The 22587-nt window shown below is 47.3% G+C and overlaps 1 protein-coding gene across 1 annotated transcript; it reads left to right on the top strand.

The window, feature by feature from the left end:
- Positions 1-1126: 1126 nt before the first annotated feature.
- On the top strand, positions 1127-19331 carry LOC309543871 (uncharacterized protein; the record flags this gene model as incomplete). The annotated part of the gene is made up of 3 exons (XM_082276289.1): positions 1127-1709; positions 2607-3275; positions 19312-19331. The coding sequence occupies 3 exons, from the start codon at positions 1127-1129 to the stop codon at positions 19329-19331; spliced, it is 1272 nt and encodes a 423-aa protein (XP_082132415.1).
- Positions 19332-22587: the final 3256 nt, after the last annotated feature.

Below are 22587 nucleotides of genomic sequence, written 5' to 3'. Positions count from 1 at the left end.
TCCTACGCTGGAGCCCTGCTCAAGGGCAGAGCCCCAGACAGCGCTGGGAAAAAGAAGCCAGGGGAAAAGACTGCGAAGGAACCTCGGAAAGCCACTGGTGAGTCCCCCCCTCCCCAGGCCCCTACCACCTCCTCCGACCCATCCCTCCCCAACCCCCCTGAGTCGGAGGTGACCTCACCTGCCCCTGCCCCTCCCCCCTCCCAGCCCCCCCCCGCCCTGTCCTCCATGGAGGACTTCCCCACCCTGCCCACCGCCCCCCCCACCCCACCCCCCACCAGCAAAGGCCGAAAACGGAACCTAGACAGCCCGACAACTGAAGAACCCACCAAGCGGCCCACCGTGGCCCAGCAAAATGACATCGCTGGACTGGACCCAGTGGTGGAGGACCTCGAGGACCTCGAGTCTGCGGGGGAAGACGAAGGAGAAATGCAGGTAGGTAAGGACCTGGCCCCCCCAGAGACTGACCTCACCCAAGACCTTATGGACAGCGTCCTTGAGGAGTGCGGCCTGAACCAGGACACCGGACAGGCGCAAGAGGCAGTGGAAGAACCACCCCCCCCTCAGGGGAGGTAAGTTCAGCCCACCTGCTAACTAGCCCCTTCATCTCCTTTACATGATGGCAGAGATCTCTATCTTTTCCATTAATGTTAGGAGCATCAAGGATGCGTCTAGAAGACAGGTGGCGCTGACATTTCTTTCCACACAGCAGAGTGATGTCTACATGCTTCAGGAGTGTGCCCTACCCTTCTCGAGGAGGTACACTCATCTGTCCTCCCAGTGGACCCATGGTCCCTCCTACTGGTCCGGGGGTGTCGATTGTAAGTCTGCAGGGGTAGCCATTCTTGTCAGGGGTGGTCGTTTCACGGTTGACTCCGTCCAGGAGCTCGTCTGTGGCCGTCTTTTGGTCGTAGACGGCTCGTGGGCGGGAGAGCCAGTTAGGCTCATCAGCGTGTACGCCTCCCCAGATAAGAATGAGCGACTGGAGCTTTTCCAGACCCTGCGGACCCAACTCGTCACCACCAGGGCAGTAGTAATCGGCGGTGATTTTAACTGTCCGATTGAGGAGGATGGGCGCAGCTCCAGCATGTACGCAAAGCTCGACACCACGTCTAGGCTGCTCAAGGAGATGATCGCGGAGGCTTCCTTGAAGGACGCCGTGGGATCCATAGGGAAAGGTTCCGTGAACTATTCGTGGTGCCGTCCTGATGGATCCGTGCGTTCTAGGATAGACTTCGTGCTCACCTCCAAGACAGTCAGACATCGCGGGTTCTCCATGGTCCCCTGCTTTTTCTCTGACCACAGGGCCATTCACTTTCGGGGTGACCTGGGCGAGGGCTTTGCCCCCGGTCCGGGCTCCTGGAAGCTGAATGGTACCCTGCTGGAAAATGAGGAACTGCTGGAGGAACTCAGGGAGGCCTACATTACCTGGAAGGAGGACAAGAGGTTCTTCAGAAAGGTAAGTGACTACTGGGAGTTTGTGAAAGTCAAGCTACGCAGCTTCTTTCAGGCAAGGGGACGCCAGCAAGTGTGTGCCAGGAAGAGGGAACTCAGGAGACTGCAACGTCAGATGCAGTCCCTGCAGGACCTTCACCACTGCGGCTGGGACGTTAGGCAGGACCTGGAGGACACCAAGAAGAGCCTGAAAGGACACTTCGAGGAAGAATCCAGGCACCTCGTCTTCCGTTCCAAGGTGGAGAATCTTGAGAAAGGTGAGAAATGTAACTCTTTCTTTTTCAGGAAACTCCACTCAGGACACACTCCCTTGTCTGAGCTGCGGGACGAGACCGGAACACTCCAGAAGGGGAAGGAGGCTGTGATGCAAGTTGTCAGCGACTACTACACCAACCTCTACTCCCCGAAAGAAACAGATACGGCTGAGGCCGACAGGTTCTTGTCAGGTATCACTAACCAAATTGATCCTGCAGGTATGTCGGCAATCAACGTCCCCTTGGCGCTGGAGGAGCTGCACTCTGCCGTCAGATCCTTTAGGCAAGGCAGGACCCCGGGCTGCGACGGTCTCCCAGCGGAGCTCTATGTAGCGCTGTGGGATCTCGTTGGCCCGGACCTGCTCGAGCTGTACGAGGAGATGGTGGTGGAGGGCACAATGCCTCCGTCGCTGAGGGAGGGGATGATCACGATTTTGTATAAGCGTAAGGGGGAGAGAGGGGATCTGAAAAATTGGCGTCCCATCTCTCTCTTGAACGTGGACTACAAAATCCTCGCCAAGGTTCTGGCCAACAGGCTGAAATCTGTCATCGGACAGATCATCCACCCGGATCAGACTTGCGGCATTCCTGGTCGCAGGATTGCGGACAGCCTTGCGCTTGTCCGGGACACGGTCCAGTACATTCGAGGCCGCCGTGTGCACGCGGCCCTGGTCAGTCTTGACCAGGAAAAGGCCTTTGACCGTGTCTCCCATGAGTTTATGTGCAGAGCTCTGCGCAGGTTTGGTCTTGGGGACATGTTTTGTTCGTATGTGAATGTGATGTATAATGACATTTGTAGTACGGTGTTGGTGAATGGCTGGAAAACTGACCCTTTCCCTGTTCTCTCTGGGGTCAGACAAGGCTGCCCTCTCTCACCTCTGCTTTTTGTTTGCTGTATAGAGCTCTTTGCCGAATGCATCCGACAGAACCCAGAGATCAGAGGGATCACCGCACCGGGACCGGACAGAAGGGTTGTCAAGTGCTCACTCTACATGGACGACGTAACGGTGTTCTGTGCTGACCAGCGCTCCATCGACTCGCTCGTCCAGACCTGTGAGGACTTCGGCAAAGCTTCAGGGGCAAAAGTCAACTGCGGGAAGTCAGAGATCATGCTCTTCGGAAAGTGGTTCCTGCCTTCTTCTGCATCCATCCCTTTCAGCGTCAGGGCGGACTTCATCAAAATTCTTGGAGTTTGGTTTGGAGCTGAGGGCGCAGCCCTGAAGTCTTGGGAGGAGAGACTGTCCAAGATGAGACAAAAGTTTGGACTATGGAGCCTCAGAGAACTCACCATCGAAGGGAAAACACTGGTACTCCGCAGCGAGATCCTCCCTGTGTTGCAGTACCTCGCCCAGGCCTGGCCCCCCCGGGTCAACACCTGCAAGGCCATCACCAGGGCGGTGTTCCACTTCATCTGGGGCTCCAAGATGGACAGAGTGAAGCGAGCAGTCATGTTCAAGGAACCCCTCAAGGGCGGTAAGGGCGTGCCCGACATCGCAACGTTACTGGGGGTGTTCTTTGCCTGCAACTGCATCCGCAGAACTTTGATTGACAGAACTTCGGCCTCTGGAGGCAACTCCATGTCCCGTTTTTTCCTCCTGCCTCTCTGGAGGTCCCTTGGATGGGACAAATGGGACAGCTCCATCCCCTACAACTGGGACACTCCTTGGTACTACTTGGACACTTTCAAGTTCATCAAGGAGCTGGGGCTGCATGGAGTTAAGCCCGACTTGTGGAAGCCAAAAACTATCTACAAGTTGATCAGAGCATCGGACATTGCTGAGACTGTTCCAGGCCTCCCTTCAGCCACTTGCAAAGTGGTCTGGAGGAATGTTTCTTCAAAGAGACTCACCAACAGGCATAAAGATCTGGCATGGATGGCTGTCCAGGGAGGGCTGCCACTCAGGACATTTATGCATGCCGGAAACTTGTGCAGATACAGGCACTGCCCCTTTTGTATCATCCACGAGGAAACGTCCTTTCACGTTTTCTGGGAGTGCTCATTTGCACAGAGCCTGTTGAGGGCCTTGGAACCTGAACTTAAAGACTTTGTTTCACAGACTGCCATCACACATTTTGCTGTGCTGAATGGACTTTTTCATGGTACTTTTACACAGGAGGACATTGACAACGCCTGGCGGGTGTTGTGTTGCTTTAAGGACGCTTTATGGTGCGCCAGAAAGCGCCTTATCCACCAGAGGGAGAGGATGTCCATTGAGGACTGTCGCAGACTGGTTCACAGTCTGCTCAGAGACTATAACCTGATGGATCTCATGGAGGAAGAGGAGGTCTGAAGATTTCCCCTTCCCCCACTCTCCCTTGTGTGTCTTTGTCCATTCAATAAAGCTTCGGGCCTGTGATTTCATTCCCCTCCCCTTACCCCTCTCTCCCACCCCCCCATCACACCTGTTGCTTTTTTGAAATGTTACAGTATTGATTCAGTTTGAGTAACATAACGTATAGACAATGTTATTTAGTTTCATGCTTCAGGGGTATTGCGGCGTCATGCATGATGTGATGGCTCGGGGTACCCTTACTCCGCACAACACATCAGGCATCATACCGCAGAATGAATGTATGTGATTGAATGTATTTATTAGTATGACCGGAAATGTATTGTAATGTAGTGTATTTATGCGCTGCGTCGCAGTACAGGGGAGAATGTACCCCGACAAAAGTATTGTTTTTTGTATATCTTTTATGCAAATAAAGATTACATTTTCAACCAAAAAATCTGTTCTTATCAGTTTAATATCTGATACGTCCCCTATCTGGGGACCATATATTAAATGGATTTTTAGAACAGGGAGATGGAAGAAGAGCTTGCTCTGTCCACTCCACGCATCGACCTGGTATTGCAGTACCTCCAGGACCGGTGCACCCCTTTCTTATGCAGTTTTCTAAAAAACAGATTGAAATGAAAAACTTAACAAGAAGGTTTTTCTGTCTTTTGCTTGCAATGTTGTTTGCTTGTGTTCTTTCTCGTTGAGTTGTTCGCAGTCCTTTTTTTTTTTTTTTTGTTTTGCAATAAACTGGTATTTAACCCCTGTGTGTTTGTGTTTTTCTTGATTTGTGTCAGTTTCTTGGTCTGTGTTTCCATGCTTCCATCCTTTTCAGCACAATGCATATGCTGCTGCAATGGCAGCTTTTCAGCAGACTGACAATATCTATTCTTTTAATTTGTGTTTCTTTTCTCATGTCATTTTTGTATTTTTGCAAAGTTTATTTCAGTCCACCACCCTTTTCTTACAAACATATAGATAGCAAGGGCCAGAATTTCGACAAGACAGCCAGATAATACACGCAGAGTGTGTGAAGGCCCGATATGAAGCCTACGTACAAGTCGAAGCTACGACAATGCAGAGTCCTGTTGAACGGCTTGACTTTTCTCTACTTCCCTCTCTGTAGTCAATGAGTCGGCTAGTACTCCGACAGTCGAGGGATTTTCTGGCCTGTGTCTCCCTCTAGTGGGTTCCTTTGTCCACGTGAACAGGAGGCGGCTCTATGCAAATCCTAGCCCTCGTTAGGCACACCGATGAGCACCTGATGGATACATGTGTTTGTAATCTGTATTTGGCCTTGCTTGCTTAAAGTTTGGATTGACGAGCAAACTGGCCTTGACCCCGAAGGTGCTAAATGGACAGGTGTCTGGGCGTGTTTAGACCATGGGCTATAGGAAGGAGGAAGTAGGCCTCAGGCATAGCTAGGTGTGAAAGTCTGAGGATTAGTGGCTCTGGGCAAACAGCAGGGAGCCAGACGGGAGGCAGCAGATCTCTGCGAGCGATTGACGTCGCCCTGGACGCCGCTCGCTCGGAAAAGACGATAATTGGGTTATCGCTTCTCGGCCTTTTGGCTAAGATCAAGTGTAGTATCTGTTCTTATCAGTTTAATATCTGATACGTCCCCTATCTGGGGACCATATATTAAATGGATTTTTAGAACAGGGAGATGGAAGAAGAGCTTGCTCTGTCCACTCCACGCATCGACCTGGTATTGCAGTACCTCCAGGACCGGTGCACCCCTTTCTTATGCAGTTTTCTAAAAAACAGATTGAAATGAAAAACTTAACAAGAAGGTTTTTCTGTCTTTTGCTTGCAATGTTGTTTGCTTGTGTTCTTTCTCGTTGAGTTGTTCGCAGTCCTTTTTTTTTTTTTTTTGTTTTGCAATAAACTGGTATTTAACCCCTGTGTGTTTGTGTTTTTCTTGATTTGTGTCAGTTTCTTGGTCTGTGTTTCCATGCTTCCATCCTTTTCAGCACAATGCATATGCTGCTGCAATGGCAGCTTTTCAGCAGACTGACAATATCTATTCTTTTAATTTGTGTTTCTTTTCTCATGTCATTTTTGTATTTTTGCAAAGTTTATTTCAGTCCACCACCCTTTTCTTACAAACATATAGATAGCAAGGGCCAGAATTTCGACAAGACAGCCAGATAATACACGCAGAGTGTGTGAAGGCCCGATATGAAGCCTACGTACAAGTCGAAGCTACGACAATGCAGAGTCCTGTTGAACGGCTTGACTTTTCTCTACTTCCCTCTCTGTAGTCAATGAGTCGGCTAGTACTCCGACAGTCGAGGGATTTTCTGGCCTGTGTCTCCCTCTAGTGGGTTCCTTTGTCCACGTGAACAGGAGGCGGCTCTATGCAAATCCTAGCCCTCGTTAGGCACACCGATGAGCACCTGATGGATACATGTGTTTGTAATCTGTATTTGGCCTTGCTTGCTTAAAGTTTGGATTGACGAGCAAACTGGCCTTGACCCCGAAGGTGCTAAATGGACAGGTGTCTGGGCGTGTTTAGACCATGGGCTATAGGAAGGAGGAAGTAGGCCTCAGGCATAGCTAGGTGTGAAAGTCTGAGGATTAGTGGCTCTGGGCAAACAGCAGGGAGCCAGACGGGAGGCAGCAGATCTCTGCGAGCGATTGACGTCGCCCTGGACGCCGCTCGCTCGGAAAAGACGATAATTGGGTTATCGCTTCTCGGCCTTTTGGCTAAGATCAAGTGTAGTATCTGTTCTTATCAGTTTAATATCTGATACGTCCCCTATCTGGGGACCATATATTAAATGGATTTTTAGAACAGGGAGATGGAAGAAGAGCTTGCTCTGTCCACTCCACGCATCGACCTGGTATTGCAGTACCTCCAGGACCGGTGCACCCCTTTCTTATGCAGTTTTCTAAAAAACAGATTGAAATGAAAAACTTAACAAGAAGGTTTTTCTGTCTTTTGCTTGCAATGTTGTTTGCTTGTGTTCTTTCTCGTTGAGTTGTTCGCAGTCCTTTTTTTTTTTTTTTTGTTTTGCAATAAACTGGTATTTAACCCCTGTGTGTTTGTGTTTTTCTTGATTTGTGTCAGTTTCTTGGTCTGTGTTTCCATGCTTCCATCCTTTTCAGCACAATGCATATGCTGCTGCAATGGCAGCTTTTCAGCAGACTGACAATATCTATTCTTTTAATTTGTGTTTCTTTTCTCATGTCATTTTTGTATTTTTGCAAAGTTTATTTCAGTCCACCACCCTTTTCTTACAAACATATAGATAGCAAGGGCCAGAATTTCGACAAGACAGCCAGATAATACACGCAGAGTGTGTGAAGGCCCGATATGAAGCCTACGTACAAGTCGAAGCTACGACAATGCAGAGTCCTGTTGAACGGCTTGACTTTTCTCTACTTCCCTCTCTGTAGTCAATGAGTCGGCTAGTACTCCGACAGTCGAGGGATTTTCTGGCCTGTGTCTCCCTCTAGTGGGTTCCTTTGTCCACGTGAACAGGAGGCGGCTCTATGCAAATCCTAGCCCTCGTTAGGCACACCGATGAGCACCTGATGGATACATGTGTTTGTAATCTGTATTTGGCCTTGCTTGCTTAAAGTTTGGATTGACGAGCAAACTGGCCTTGACCCCGAAGGTGCTAAATGGACAGGTGTCTGGGCGTGTTTAGACCATGGGCTATAGGAAGGAGGAAGTAGGCCTCAGGCATAGCTAGGTGTGAAAGTCTGAGGATTAGTGGCTCTGGGCAAACAGCAGGGAGCCAGACGGGAGGCAGCAGATCTCTGCGAGCGATTGACGTCGCCCTGGACGCCGCTCGCTCGGAAAAGACGATAATTGGGTTATCGCTTCTCGGCCTTTTGGCTAAGATCAAGTGTAGTATCTGTTCTTATCAGTTTAATATCTGATACGTCCCCTATCTGGGGACCATATATTAAATGGATTTTTAGAACAGGGAGATGGAAGAAGAGCTTGCTCTGTCCACTCCACGCATCGACCTGGTATTGCAGTACCTCCAGGACCGGTGCACCCCTTTCTTATGCAGTTTTCTAAAAAACAGATTGAAATGAAAAACTTAACAAGAAGGTTTTTCTGTCTTTTGCTTGCAATGTTGTTTGCTTGTGTTCTTTCTCGTTGAGTTGTTCGCAGTCCTTTTTTTTTTTTTTTTGTTTTGCAATAAACTGGTATTTAACCCCTGTGTGTTTGTGTTTTTCTTGATTTGTGTCAGTTTCTTGGTCTGTGTTTCCATGCTTCCATCCTTTTCAGCACAATGCATATGCTGCTGCAATGGCAGCTTTTCAGCAGACTGACAATATCTATTCTTTTAATTTGTGTTTCTTTTCTCATGTCATTTTTGTATTTTTGCAAAGTTTATTTCAGTCCACCACCCTTTTCTTACAAACATATAGATAGCAAGGGCCAGAATTTCGACAAGACAGCCAGATAATACACGCAGAGTGTGTGAAGGCCCGATATGAAGCCTACGTACAAGTCGAAGCTACGACAATGCAGAGTCCTGTTGAACGGCTTGACTTTTCTCTACTTCCCTCTCTGTAGTCAATGAGTCGGCTAGTACTCCGACAGTCGAGGGATTTTCTGGCCTGTGTCTCCCTCTAGTGGGTTCCTTTGTCCACGTGAACAGGAGGCGGCTCTATGCAAATCCTAGCCCTCGTTAGGCACACCGATGAGCACCTGATGGATACATGTGTTTGTAATCTGTATTTGGCCTTGCTTGCTTAAAGTTTGGATTGACGAGCAAACTGGCCTTGACCCCGAAGGTGCTAAATGGACAGGTGTCTGGGCGTGTTTAGACCATGGGCTATAGGAAGGAGGAAGTAGGCCTCAGGCATAGCTAGGTGTGAAAGTCTGAGGATTAGTGGCTCTGGGCAAACAGCAGGGAGCCAGACGGGAGGCAGCAGATCTCTGCGAGCGATTGACGTCGCCCTGGACGCCGCTCGCTCGGAAAAGACGATAATTGGGTTATCGCTTCTCGGCCTTTTGGCTAAGATCAAGTGTAGTATCTGTTCTTATCAGTTTAATATCTGATACGTCCCCTATCTGGGGACCATATATTAAATGGATTTTTAGAACAGGGAGATGGAAGAAGAGCTTGCTCTGTCCACTCCACGCATCGACCTGGTATTGCAGTACCTCCAGGACCGGTGCACCCCTTTCTTATGCAGTTTTCTAAAAAACAGATTGAAATGAAAAACTTAACAAGAAGGTTTTTCTGTCTTTTGCTTGCAATGTTGTTTGCTTGTGTTCTTTCTCGTTGAGTTGTTCGCAGTCCTTTTTTTTTTTTTTTTGTTTTGCAATAAACTGGTATTTAACCCCTGTGTGTTTGTGTTTTTCTTGATTTGTGTCAGTTTCTTGGTCTGTGTTTCCATGCTTCCATCCTTTTCAGCACAATGCATATGCTGCTGCAATGGCAGCTTTTCAGCAGACTGACAATATCTATTCTTTTAATTTGTGTTTCTTTTCTCATGTCATTTTTGTATTTTTGCAAAGTTTATTTCAGTCCACCACCCTTTTCTTACAAACATATAGATAGCAAGGGCCAGAATTTCGACAAGACAGCCAGATAATACACGCAGAGTGTGTGAAGGCCCGATATGAAGCCTACGTACAAGTCGAAGCTACGACAATGCAGAGTCCTGTTGAACGGCTTGACTTTTCTCTACTTCCCTCTCTGTAGTCAATGAGTCGGCTAGTACTCCGACAGTCGAGGGATTTTCTGGCCTGTGTCTCCCTCTAGTGGGTTCCTTTGTCCACGTGAACAGGAGGCGGCTCTATGCAAATCCTAGCCCTCGTTAGGCACACCGATGAGCACCTGATGGATACATGTGTTTGTAATCTGTATTTGGCCTTGCTTGCTTAAAGTTTGGATTGACGAGCAAACTGGCCTTGACCCCGAAGGTGCTAAATGGACAGGTGTCTGGGCGTGTTTAGACCATGGGCTATAGGAAGGAGGAAGTAGGCCTCAGGCATAGCTAGGTGTGAAAGTCTGAGGATTAGTGGCTCTGGGCAAACAGCAGGGAGCCAGACGGGAGGCAGCAGATCTCTGCGAGCGATTGACGTCGCCCTGGACGCCGCTCGCTCGGAAAAGACGATAATTGGGTTATCGCTTCTCGGCCTTTTGGCTAAGATCAAGTGTAGTATCTGTTCTTATCAGTTTAATATCTGATACGTCCCCTATCTGGGGACCATATATTAAATGGATTTTTAGAACAGGGAGATGGAAGAAGAGCTTGCTCTGTCCACTCCACGCATCGACCTGGTATTGCAGTACCTCCAGGACCGGTGCACCCCTTTCTTATGCAGTTTTCTAAAAAACAGATTGAAATGAAAAACTTAACAAGAAGGTTTTTCTGTCTTTTGCTTGCAATGTTGTTTGCTTGTGTTCTTTCTCGTTGAGTTGTTCGCAGTCCTTTTTTTTTTTTTTTTGTTTTGCAATAAACTGGTATTTAACCCCTGTGTGTTTGTGTTTTTCTTGATTTGTGTCAGTTTCTTGGTCTGTGTTTCCATGCTTCCATCCTTTTCAGCACAATGCATATGCTGCTGCAATGGCAGCTTTTCAGCAGACTGACAATATCTATTCTTTTAATTTGTGTTTCTTTTCTCATGTCATTTTTGTATTTTTGCAAAGTTTATTTCAGTCCACCACCCTTTTCTTACAAACATATAGATAGCAAGGGCCAGAATTTCGACAAGACAGCCAGATAATACACGCAGAGTGTGTGAAGGCCCGATATGAAGCCTACGTACAAGTCGAAGCTACGACAATGCAGAGTCCTGTTGAACGGCTTGACTTTTCTCTACTTCCCTCTCTGTAGTCAATGAGTCGGCTAGTACTCCGACAGTCGAGGGATTTTCTGGCCTGTGTCTCCCTCTAGTGGGTTCCTTTGTCCACGTGAACAGGAGGCGGCTCTATGCAAATCCTAGCCCTCGTTAGGCACACCGATGAGCACCTGATGGATACATGTGTTTGTAATCTGTATTTGGCCTTGCTTGCTTAAAGTTTGGATTGACGAGCAAACTGGCCTTGACCCCGAAGGTGCTAAATGGACAGGTGTCTGGGCGTGTTTAGACCATGGGCTATAGGAAGGAGGAAGTAGGCCTCAGGCATAGCTAGGTGTGAAAGTCTGAGGATTAGTGGCTCTGGGCAAACAGCAGGGAGCCAGACGGGAGGCAGCAGATCTCTGCGAGCGATTGACGTCGCCCTGGACGCCGCTCGCTCGGAAAAGACGATAATTGGGTTATCGCTTCTCGGCCTTTTGGCTAAGATCAAGTGTAGTATCTGTTCTTATCAGTTTAATATCTGATACGTCCCCTATCTGGGGACCATATATTAAATGGATTTTTAGAACAGGGAGATGGAAGAAGAGCTTGCTCTGTCCACTCCACGCATCGACCTGGTATTGCAGTACCTCCAGGACCGGTGCACCCCTTTCTTATGCAGTTTTCTAAAAAACAGATTGAAATGAAAAACTTAACAAGAAGGTTTTTCTGTCTTTTGCTTGCAATGTTGTTTGCTTGTGTTCTTTCTCGTTGAGTTGTTCGCAGTCCTTTTTTTTTTTTTTTTGTTTTGCAATAAACTGGTATTTAACCCCTGTGTGTTTGTGTTTTTCTTGATTTGTGTCAGTTTCTTGGTCTGTGTTTCCATGCTTCCATCCTTTTCAGCACAATGCATATGCTGCTGCAATGGCAGCTTTTCAGCAGACTGACAATATCTATTCTTTTAATTTGTGTTTCTTTTCTCATGTCATTTTTGTATTTTTGCAAAGTTTATTTCAGTCCACCACCCTTTTCTTACAAACATATAGATAGCAAGGGCCAGAATTTCGACAAGACAGCCAGATAATACACGCAGAGTGTGTGAAGGCCCGATATGAAGCCTACGTACAAGTCGAAGCTACGACAATGCAGAGTCCTGTTGAACGGCTTGACTTTTCTCTACTTCCCTCTCTGTAGTCAATGAGTCGGCTAGTACTCCGACAGTCGAGGGATTTTCTGGCCTGTGTCTCCCTCTAGTGGGTTCCTTTGTCCACGTGAACAGGAGGCGGCTCTATGCAAATCCTAGCCCTCGTTAGGCACACCGATGAGCACCTGATGGATACATGTGTTTGTAATCTGTATTTGGCCTTGCTTGCTTAAAGTTTGGATTGACGAGCAAACTGGCCTTGACCCCGAAGGTGCTAAATGGACAGGTGTCTGGGCGTGTTTAGACCATGGGCTATAGGAAGGAGGAAGTAGGCCTCAGGCATAGCTAGGTGTGAAAGTCTGAGGATTAGTGGCTCTGGGCAAACAGCAGGGAGCCAGACGGGAGGCAGCAGATCTCTGCGAGCGATTGACGTCGCCCTGGACGCCGCTCGCTCGGAAAAGACGATAATTGGGTTATCGCTTCTCGGCCTTTTGGCTAAGATCAAGTGTAGTATCTGTTCTTATCAGTTTAATATCTGATACGTCCCCTATCTGGGGACCATATATTAAATGGATTTTTAGAACAGGGAGATGGAAGAAGAGCTTGCTCTGTCCACTCCACGCATCGACCTGGTATTGCAGTACCTCCAGGACCGGTGCACCCCTTTCTTATGCAGTTTTCTAAAAAACAGATTGAAATGAAAAACTTAACAAGAAGGTTTTTCTGTCTTTTGCTTGCAATGTTGTTTGCTTGTGTTCTTTCTCGTTGAGTTGTTCGCAGTCCTTTTTTTTTTTTTTTTGTTTTGCAATAAACTGGTATTTAACCCCTGTGTGTTTGTGTTTTTCTTGATTTGTGTCAGTTTCTTGGTCTGTGTTTCCATGCTTCCATCCTTTTCAGCACAATGCATATGCTGCTGCAATGGCAGCTTTTCAGCAGACTGACAATATCTATTCTTTTAATTTGTGTTTCTTTTCTCATGTCATTTTTGTATTTTTGCAAAGTTTATTTCAGTCCACCACCCTTTTCTTACAAACATATAGATAGCAAGGGCCAGAATTTCGACAAGACAGCCAGATAATACACGCAGAGTGTGTGAAGGCCCGATATGAAGCCTACGTACAAGTCGAAGCTACGACAATGCAGAGTCCTGTTGAACGGCTTGACTTTTCTCTACTTCCCTCTCTGTAGTCAATGAGTCGGCTAGTACTCCGACAGTCGAGGGATTTTCTGGCCTGTGTCTCCCTCTAGTGGGTTCCTTTGTCCACGTGAACAGGAGGCGGCTCTATGCAAATCCTAGCCCTCGTTAGGCACACCGATGAGCACCTGATGGATACATGTGTTTGTAATCTGTATTTGGCCTTGCTTGCTTAAAGTTTGGATTGACGAGCAAACTGGCCTTGACCCCGAAGGTGCTAAATGGACAGGTGTCTGGGCGTGTTTAGACCATGGGCTATAGGAAGGAGGAAGTAGGCCTCAGGCATAGCTAGGTGTGAAAGTCTGAGGATTAGTGGCTCTGGGCAAACAGCAGGGAGCCAGACGGGAGGCAGCAGATCTCTGCGAGCGATTGACGTCGCCCTGGACGCCGCTCGCTCGGAAAAGACGATAATTGGGTTATCGCTTCTCGGCCTTTTGGCTAAGATCAAGTGTAGTATCTGTTCTTATCAGTTTAATATCTGATACGTCCCCTATCTGGGGACCATATATTAAATGGATTTTTAGAACAGGGAGATGGAAGAAGAGCTTGCTCTGTCCACTCCACGCATCGACCTGGTATTGCAGTACCTCCAGGACCGGTGCACCCCTTTCTTATGCAGTTTTCTAAAAAACAGATTGAAATGAAAAACTTAACAAGAAGGTTTTTCTGTCTTTTGCTTGCAATGTTGTTTGCTTGTGTTCTTTCTCGTTGAGTTGTTCGCAGTCCTTTTTTTTTTTTTTTTGTTTTGCAATAAACTGGTATTTAACCCCTGTGTGTTTGTGTTTTTCTTGATTTGTGTCAGTTTCTTGGTCTGTGTTTCCATGCTTCCATCCTTTTCAGCACAATGCATATGCTGCTGCAATGGCAGCTTTTCAGCAGACTGACAATATCTATTCTTTTAATTTGTGTTTCTTTTCTCATGTCATTTTTGTATTTTTGCAAAGTTTATTTCAGTCCACCACCCTTTTCTTACAAACATATAGATAGCAAGGGCCAGAATTTCGACAAGACAGCCAGATAATACACGCAGAGTGTGTGAAGGCCCGATATGAAGCCTACGTACAAGTCGAAGCTACGACAATGCAGAGTCCTGTTGAACGGCTTGACTTTTCTCTACTTCCCTCTCTGTAGTCAATGAGTCGGCTAGTACTCCGACAGTCGAGGGATTTTCTGGCCTGTGTCTCCCTCTAGTGGGTTCCTTTGTCCACGTGAACAGGAGGCGGCTCTATGCAAATCCTAGCCCTCGTTAGGCACACCGATGAGCACCTGATGGATACATGTGTTTGTAATCTGTATTTGGCCTTGCTTGCTTAAAGTTTGGATTGACGAGCAAACTGGCCTTGACCCCGAAGGTGCTAAATGGACAGGTGTCTGGGCGTGTTTAGACCATGGGCTATAGGAAGGAGGAAGTAGGCCTCAGGCATAGCTAGGTGTGAAAGTCTGAGGATTAGTGGCTCTGGGCAAACAGCAGGGAGCCAGACGGGAGGCAGCAGATCTCTGCGAGCGATTGACGTCGCCCTGGACGCCGCTCGCTCGGAAAAGACGATAATTGGGTTATCGCTTCTCGGCCTTTTGGCTAAGATCAAGTGTAGTATCTGTTCTTATCAGTTTAATATCTGATACGTCCCCTATCTGGGGACCATATATTAAATGGATTTTTAGAACAGGGAGATGGAAGAAGAGCTTGCTCTGTCCACTCCACGCATCGACCTGGTATTGCAGTACCTCCAGGACCGGTGCACCCCTTTCTTATGCAGTTTTCTAAAAAACAGATTGAAATGAAAAACTTAACAAGAAGGTTTTTCTGTCTTTTGCTTGCAATGTTGTTTGCTTGTGTTCTTTCTCGTTGAGTTGTTCGCAGTCCTTTTTTTTTTTTTTTTGTTTTGCAATAAACTGGTATTTAACCCCTGTGTGTTTGTGTTTTTCTTGATTTGTGTCAGTTTCTTGGTCTGTGTTTCCATGCTTCCATCCTTTTCAGCACAATGCATATGCTGCTGCAATGGCAGCTTTTCAGCAGACTGACAATATCTATTCTTTTAATTTGTGTTTCTTTTCTCATGTCATTTTTGTATTTTTGCAAAGTTTATTTCAGTCCACCACCCTTTTCTTACAAACATATAGATAGCAAGGGCCAGAATTTCGACAAGACAGCCAGATAATACACGCAGAGTGTGTGAAGGCCCGATATGAAGCCTACGTACAAGTCGAAGCTACGACAATGCAGAGTCCTGTTGAACGGCTTGACTTTTCTCTACTTCCCTCTCTGTAGTCAATGAGTCGGCTAGTACTCCGACAGTCGAGGGATTTTCTGGCCTGTGTCTCCCTCTAGTGGGTTCCTTTGTCCACGTGAACAGGAGGCGGCTCTATGCAAATCCTAGCCCTCGTTAGGCACACCGATGAGCACCTGATGGATACATGTGTTTGTAATCTGTATTTGGCCTTGCTTGCTTAAAGTTTGGATTGACGAGCAAACTGGCCTTGACCCCGAAGGTGCTAAATGGACAGGTGTCTGGGCGTGTTTAGACCATGGGCTATAGGAAGGAGGAAGTAGGCCTCAGGCATAGCTAGGTGTGAAAGTCTGAGGATTAGTGGCTCTGGGCAAACAGCAGGGAGCCAGACGGGAGGCAGCAGATCTCTGCGAGCGATTGACGTCGCCCTGGACGCCGCTCGCTCGGAAAAGACGATAATTGGGTTATCGCTTCTCGGCCTTTTGGCTAAGATCAAGTGTAGTATCTGTTCTTATCAGTTTAATATCTGATACGTCCCCTATCTGGGGACCATATATTAAATGGATTTTTAGAACAGGGAGATGGAAGAAGAGCTTGCTCTGTCCACTCCACGCATCGACCTGGTATTGCAGTACCTCCAGGACCGGTGCACCCCTTTCTTATGCAGTTTTCTAAAAAACAGATTGAAATGAAAAACTTAACAAGAAGGTTTTTCTGTCTTTTGCTTGCAATGTTGTTTGCTTGTGTTCTTTCTCGTTGAGTTGTTCGCAGTCCTTTTTTTTTTTTTTTTGTTTTGCAATAAACTGGTATTTAACCCCTGTGTGTTTGTGTTTTTCTTGATTTGTGTCAGTTTCTTGGTCTGTGTTTCCATGCTTCCATCCTTTTCAGCACAATGCATATGCTGCTGCAATGGCAGCTTTTCAGCAGACTGACAATATCTATTCTTTTAATTTGTGTTTCTTTTCTCATGTCATTTTTGTATTTTTGCAAAGTTTATTTCAGTCCACCACCCTTTTCTTACAAACATATAGATAGCAAGGGCCAGAATTTCGACAAGACAGCCAGATAATACACGCAGAGTGTGTGAAGGCCCGATATGAAGCCTACGTACAAGTCGAAGCTACGACAATGCAGAGTCCTGTTGAACGGCTTGACTTTTCTCTACTTCCCTCTCTGTAGTCAATGAGTCGGCTAGTACTCCGACAGTCGAGGGATTTTCTGGCCTGTGTCTCCCTCTAGTGGGTTCCTTTGTCCACGTGAACAGGAGGCGGCTCTATGCAAATCCTAGCCCTCGTTAGGCACACCGATGAGCACCTGATGGATACATGTGTTTGTAATCTGTATTTGGCCTTGCTTGCTTAAAGTTTGGATTGACGAGCAAACTGGCCTTGACCCCGAAGGTGCTAAATGGACAGGTGTCTGGGCGTGTTTAGACCATGGGCTATAGGAAGGAGGAAGTAGGCCTCAGGCATAGCTAGGTGTGAAAGTCTGAGGATTAGTGGCTCTGGGCAAACAGCAGGGAGCCAGACGGGAGGCAGCAGATCTCTGCGAGCGATTGACGTCGCCCTGGACGCCGCTCGCTCGGAAAAGACGATAATTGGGTTATCGCTTCTCGGCCTTTTGGCTAAGATCAAGTGTAGTATCTGTTCTTATCAGTTTAATATCTGATACGTCCCCTATCTGGGGACCATATATTAAATGGATTTTTAGAACAGGGAGATGGAAGAAGAGCTTGCTCTGTCCACTCCACGCATCGACCTGGTATTGCAGTACCTCCAGGACCGGTGCACCCCTTTCTTATGCAGTTTTCTAAAAAACAGATTGAAATGAAAAACTTAACAAGAAGGTTTTTCTGTCTTTTGCTTGCAATGTTGTTTGCTTGTGTTCTTTCTCGTTGAGTTGTTCGCAGTCCTTTTTTTTTTTTTTTTGTTTTGCAATAAACTGGTATTTAACCCCTGTGTGTTTGTGTTTTTCTTGATTTGTGTCAGTTTCTTGGTCTGTGTTTCCATGCTTCCATCCTTTTCAGCACAATGCATATGCTGCTGCAATGGCAGCTTTTCAGCAGACTGACAATATCTATTCTTTTAATTTGTGTTTCTTTTCTCATGTCATTTTTGTATTTTTGCAAAGTTTATTTCAGTCCACCACCCTTTTCTTACAAACATATAGATAGCAAGGGCCAGAATTTCGACAAGACAGCCAGATAATACACGCAGAGTGTGTGAAGGCCCGATATGAAGCCTACGTACAAGTCGAAGCTACGACAATGCAGAGTCCTGTTGAACGGCTTGACTTTTCTCTACTTCCCTCTCTGTAGTCAATGAGTCGGCTAGTACTCCGACAGTCGAGGGATTTTCTGGCCTGTGTCTCCCTCTAGTGGGTTCCTTTGTCCACGTGAACAGGAGGCGGCTCTATGCAAATCCTAGCCCTCGTTAGGCACACCGATGAGCACCTGATGGATACATGTGTTTGTAATCTGTATTTGGCCTTGCTTGCTTAAAGTTTGGATTGACGAGCAAACTGGCCTTGACCCCGAAGGTGCTAAATGGACAGGTGTCTGGGCGTGTTTAGACCATGGGCTATAGGAAGGAGGAAGTAGGCCTCAGGCATAGCTAGGTGTGAAAGTCTGAGGATTAGTGGCTCTGGGCAAACAGCAGGGAGCCAGACGGGAGGCAGCAGATCTCTGCGAGCGATTGACGTCGCCCTGGACGCCGCTCGCTCGGAAAAGACGATAATTGGGTTATCGCTTCTCGGCCTTTTGGCTAAGATCAAGTGTAGTATCTGTTCTTATCAGTTTAATATCTGATACGTCCCCTATCTGGGGACCATATATTAAATGGATTTTTAGAACAGGGAGATGGAAGAAGAGCTTGCTCTGTCCACTCCACGCATCGACCTGGTATTGCAGTACCTCCAGGACCGGTGCACCCCTTTCTTATGCAGTTTTCTAAAAAACAGATTGAAATGAAAAACTTAACAAGAAGGTTTTTCTGTCTTTTGCTTGCAATGTTGTTTGCTTGTGTTCTTTCTCGTTGAGTTGTTCGCAGTCCTTTTTTTTTTTTTTTTGTTTTGCAATAAACTGGTATTTAACCCCTGTGTGTTTGTGTTTTTCTTGATTTGTGTCAGTTTCTTGGTCTGTGTTTCCATGCTTCCATCCTTTTCAGCACAATGCATATGCTGCTGCAATGGCAGCTTTTCAGCAGACTGACAATATCTATTCTTTTAATTTGTGTTTCTTTTCTCATGTCATTTTTGTATTTTTGCAAAGTTTATTTCAGTCCACCACCCTTTTCTTACAAACATATAGATAGCAAGGGCCAGAATTTCGACAAGACAGCCAGATAATACACGCAGAGTGTGTGAAGGCCCGATATGAAGCCTACGTACAAGTCGAAGCTACGACAATGCAGAGTCCTGTTGAACGGCTTGACTTTTCTCTACTTCCCTCTCTGTAGTCAATGAGTCGGCTAGTACTCCGACAGTCGAGGGATTTTCTGGCCTGTGTCTCCCTCTAGTGGGTTCCTTTGTCCACGTGAACAGGAGGCGGCTCTATGCAAATCCTAGCCCTCGTTAGGCACACCGATGAGCACCTGATGGATACATGTGTTTGTAATCTGTATTTGGCCTTGCTTGCTTAAAGTTTGGATTGACGAGCAAACTGGCCTTGACCCCGAAGGTGCTAAATGGACAGGTGTCTGGGCGTGTTTAGACCATGGGCTATAGGAAGGAGGAAGTAGGCCTCAGGCATAGCTAGGTGTGAAAGTCTGAGGATTAGTGGCTCTGGGCAAACAGCAGGGAGCCAGACGGGAGGCAGCAGATCTCTGCGAGCGATTGACGTCGCCCTGGACGCCGCTCGCTCGGAAAAGACGATAATTGGGTTATCGCTTCTCGGCCTTTTGGCTGCGATCTTGATTGCATCCGAGGGGTTTCTTGAAGACACCAGTCCTGCTCGGCCTGGGGGTGTTTCCTGCGGGTACACCCCCTGCTGCTATTGGGCAGGACGCTGTCTGAGAGAGTAACGAGAGGGCGGCGGGTCGAGGCGAAGGAGTGTGTTCGGGGGCACCCCTTGCGGGGTTGCCCTCGGTTTTTTCTCTTTTTGGCTTTTGGAGGCGGTTGGTACCTTTTTGGTACAAGAAAAAGATGGCGGCCCGCGGAATGAGGGATTCGTTGCGATTCACGGTGTTACCGGATTTTGCGGACGATGTGACGTTGAGGACGGTGGTCGTGGATCTACTCACGGGAAAGCTGGGATTGACGGTAAGACAGATTTTGTGTCTGCAAGATTTTCCACAACAACGCTTATACGATGTCACCTTTGTTTCCTCGGAGGTTTGCTGGAATACATATGAGGGATTCAAGAAATTGGCACAAGATCCGATTGGGAGGAAGTTTTCGGTCCAGCCCCTGTTCATGCAGGAGGAAAAGGTGATAACAGTGCATCTTTACAATCCATTTGCGGATATAAACTTGGTTAAGGCATTCCTGGCTAATTATTGTGAGGATTTGAGAGGTGGGGACCGAGTTATGAATAAATTCGGAATATGGTCTGGGAAGTACAGATTTGTGGGGAGGTTTATTACAGATAAGGACTGTGTAGGAGGTGTAAAAAGACCCCCTGCTGTTTTTTCCATTGGAGGTGAGAGGGGCTTTTTATTTTACCCGGGGCAGCCGAGGTATTGTAGGAAGTGCCTCATGTATGGCCATACAAATCAAGAGTGTGACATGGAGCAGAAATGTCGGTTTTGTGGGAAGGTGGGACATGTTGCCAGGGACTGCACGGCAGGAAGAGTCTGTGACATTTGCAAGACAGCAGGACACTTGGCAAAACAGTGTGGGGCTTATTATGCCGCCAGGGAGTGGTATAACCCGGACTTTGGTCGGGCAGGAAACCCTAAAGAAAGACGGGAGAGACAGCAGAAGTCGGGTGGTGTGCGGGAGGAGAGTGCTGGAGTGTCTGCAAGTAAAGATGTGGATCCCTCTGGTGACCCGCCCGCACGTCAGACTAGTGATGCTGCGCCGGAGAGGATGGCAGAGGAAGCAGCGGGAGTAAGTGCCGCCGCTGACACTGCCGTATCGGCGGAAAGTGGGGGCTACCCAAATGCTGCGGATGCCGGTACGGAAGAAGATGGCGACCGCAAGAAGGCTGGCGGGGTTTCAAGTTCCCCCGGAGGGGGAGGAGGAAGGGTGGAAGGAGCGGTGGACGGTCAGTTTTCAGTACCCCCGGCGGGAGGGGGCGGAGCTGGCCGGGTCACGGAGAAGGAGTTGTCGGAGCTCGGTATCTCTTTCTCTCCAGAGGCACTGCTAGGGCAGCTGTCAGATAGTGAGCCGGACGAAGAGGAGGAACTGGAAAGCGTGAGCAGCCTGGAGTGCGCTCAGAATCAGGACGAGGACACGGACATCTCTGATGTGCCGGTTGCAGCTGCTGTTAAGAGAGGCAGATCTGAGAAAGTTTGGAGTGAGGAGATGGAAGATCAGGCGTCGGAGGAGGAATCCGCTGACTCACCTGCCCCAAGGAGGAAGCTGATGAGCCATGGGAGCTCAGATGGAGGCAAAGGGAACTTTTGAAAATTTTCTTTATGGCTGCATTTATTTTCTTATTTATGGCTCTTATTGTAGGGTCTATTAATGTCCGAAGTGTGGCTGCGAAAGTAAGAAGAGTGGCTGTATTTGACGAGATCAATAAGTGTAAGGCTGACTTAATATGTTTGCAGGAGTGTGGCAATTTGAGTGACCTGGCGTCAGATTGGTCATGGGGCCCTTCTGCGTGGGCGCCAGTGTGCGATACTAGAAGTGAGGGGATTGGGGTGGTGGTGAGGAACCCTTACCTCAAAATAATAGCGAATGAAATCATTGTCCCAGGTCGATTACAGGTGGTGACGCTTGATTGGATGGACCAACATGTACGGTTGATAAATGGATATGCACCTGCAGAAAAGAAAGACAGAATGGAGTTTTTTGACACGGTGAGAATGTACTTACCTGGGAGAATTCCAACCATATTGATAGGTGATATGAACTGTATTAGGAGGAATGTTGACCGGCAGGGGGCAGGTGTGGATGGAGGGATGGATGCCTCTTCCAAAATGCTTAACGACCTAGTGACAGACTTTGGGTTACATGATGTGGCGGAGGAGGTGGAGGGCAAGAAAATTTTGTTTACATATAATTCAGATAAGGGAACGGTAAGATCTCGCATAGATTTTATTTTTTTGTCACGTTTTTTGAGGGGAGAGGCCTATGAGGTCCAACCTATGATTTTTTCTGATCATTCCTTAATCTTGTGTGCTGTGAGATTTGACGTGGGGGTGGAAATAGGTGGTGGGATTTGGAAAATGAACTGTTCCTTACTGGAAGATGAGGAAGTATGTAGAAGGTTCAGTTCCCTCTTTCAGACTTTGAAGAGAAAACGGCGGGATTTTGCTAATGTGTTGGAGTGGTGGGATTGGGCCAAAATACAAGTAGCCTCCTTTTTTAAAAAGGTGGGAAGTGAAAGAGCAAGAGGAAGGAGGGAGGACGAGAAAAGAGTTTTGGGAAGACTCCACTTCTTATACAAATGTAAGAGGTTGGGGTTGGAGGTGGAGGAGGAACTAAAGGAGGTGCAGGAGGAAAGGAGACAACTAATAAAGGAGAGAGGGAAAGGCATAATCTTTCGGGCCAAAGTACAGGAGATGGAGGAAGGTGAAAAATGTTCGCGCTTCTTCTTTAAAAAGGCCTTCAGTCCGAAGAAGATCATGAGGACGATGTTGGATGGGGAGGAGGAAGTGAACGGATTAAGGATGAGAGGAGTCGTGAAGACCTTTTATGAAGCCCTATATGATAGGGAAGAAGGAGCTGCAGAGGAGGAGGTGGAAGAGTATTGCAACATGTTCCCAGAAGAACTGGACAAGGAAGATGGTCAGGTGCTTGCAGAGGAGGTCGGTGAGGAAGAAGTGGAAAGGACAATAAAAAGTATGGCAAGGAATAAGACGCCAGGGGAGGATGGTATCCCAGTGGAGTTTTATGCCAAATTTTGGTCCTTATTGAAGGAAGATTTGATGGACGTGATGAGAACTTGTATGAGATTAGGAGAGATGACAACATCTATGAGAAAAGGAGTTATAGTCCTCATTTACAAAAAAGGGGAGGAGAGGGATATCAGGAATTGGAGGCCAATATCCCTATTAAACGTGGACTACAAAATACTGGCAAAAATCCTAGCAAATCGGATGAAGGAAGTGATTGGACAGGTAATCGGGGATTGGCAGGTGTGTGCAGTTCCGAATAGGAGAATTGGAG

This window comes from Pelophylax lessonae, assembly GCF_965119305.1.
Source record: "Pelophylax lessonae genome assembly, contig: HAP1_SCAFFOLD_457, whole genome shotgun sequence".
Taxonomy (NCBI): Eukaryota; Metazoa; Chordata; class Amphibia; order Anura; family Ranidae; genus Pelophylax; species Pelophylax lessonae.
The sequence above is the reverse complement of the archived record's forward strand: the minus strand, read 5'-3'. Positions and strand labels throughout refer to the sequence as shown.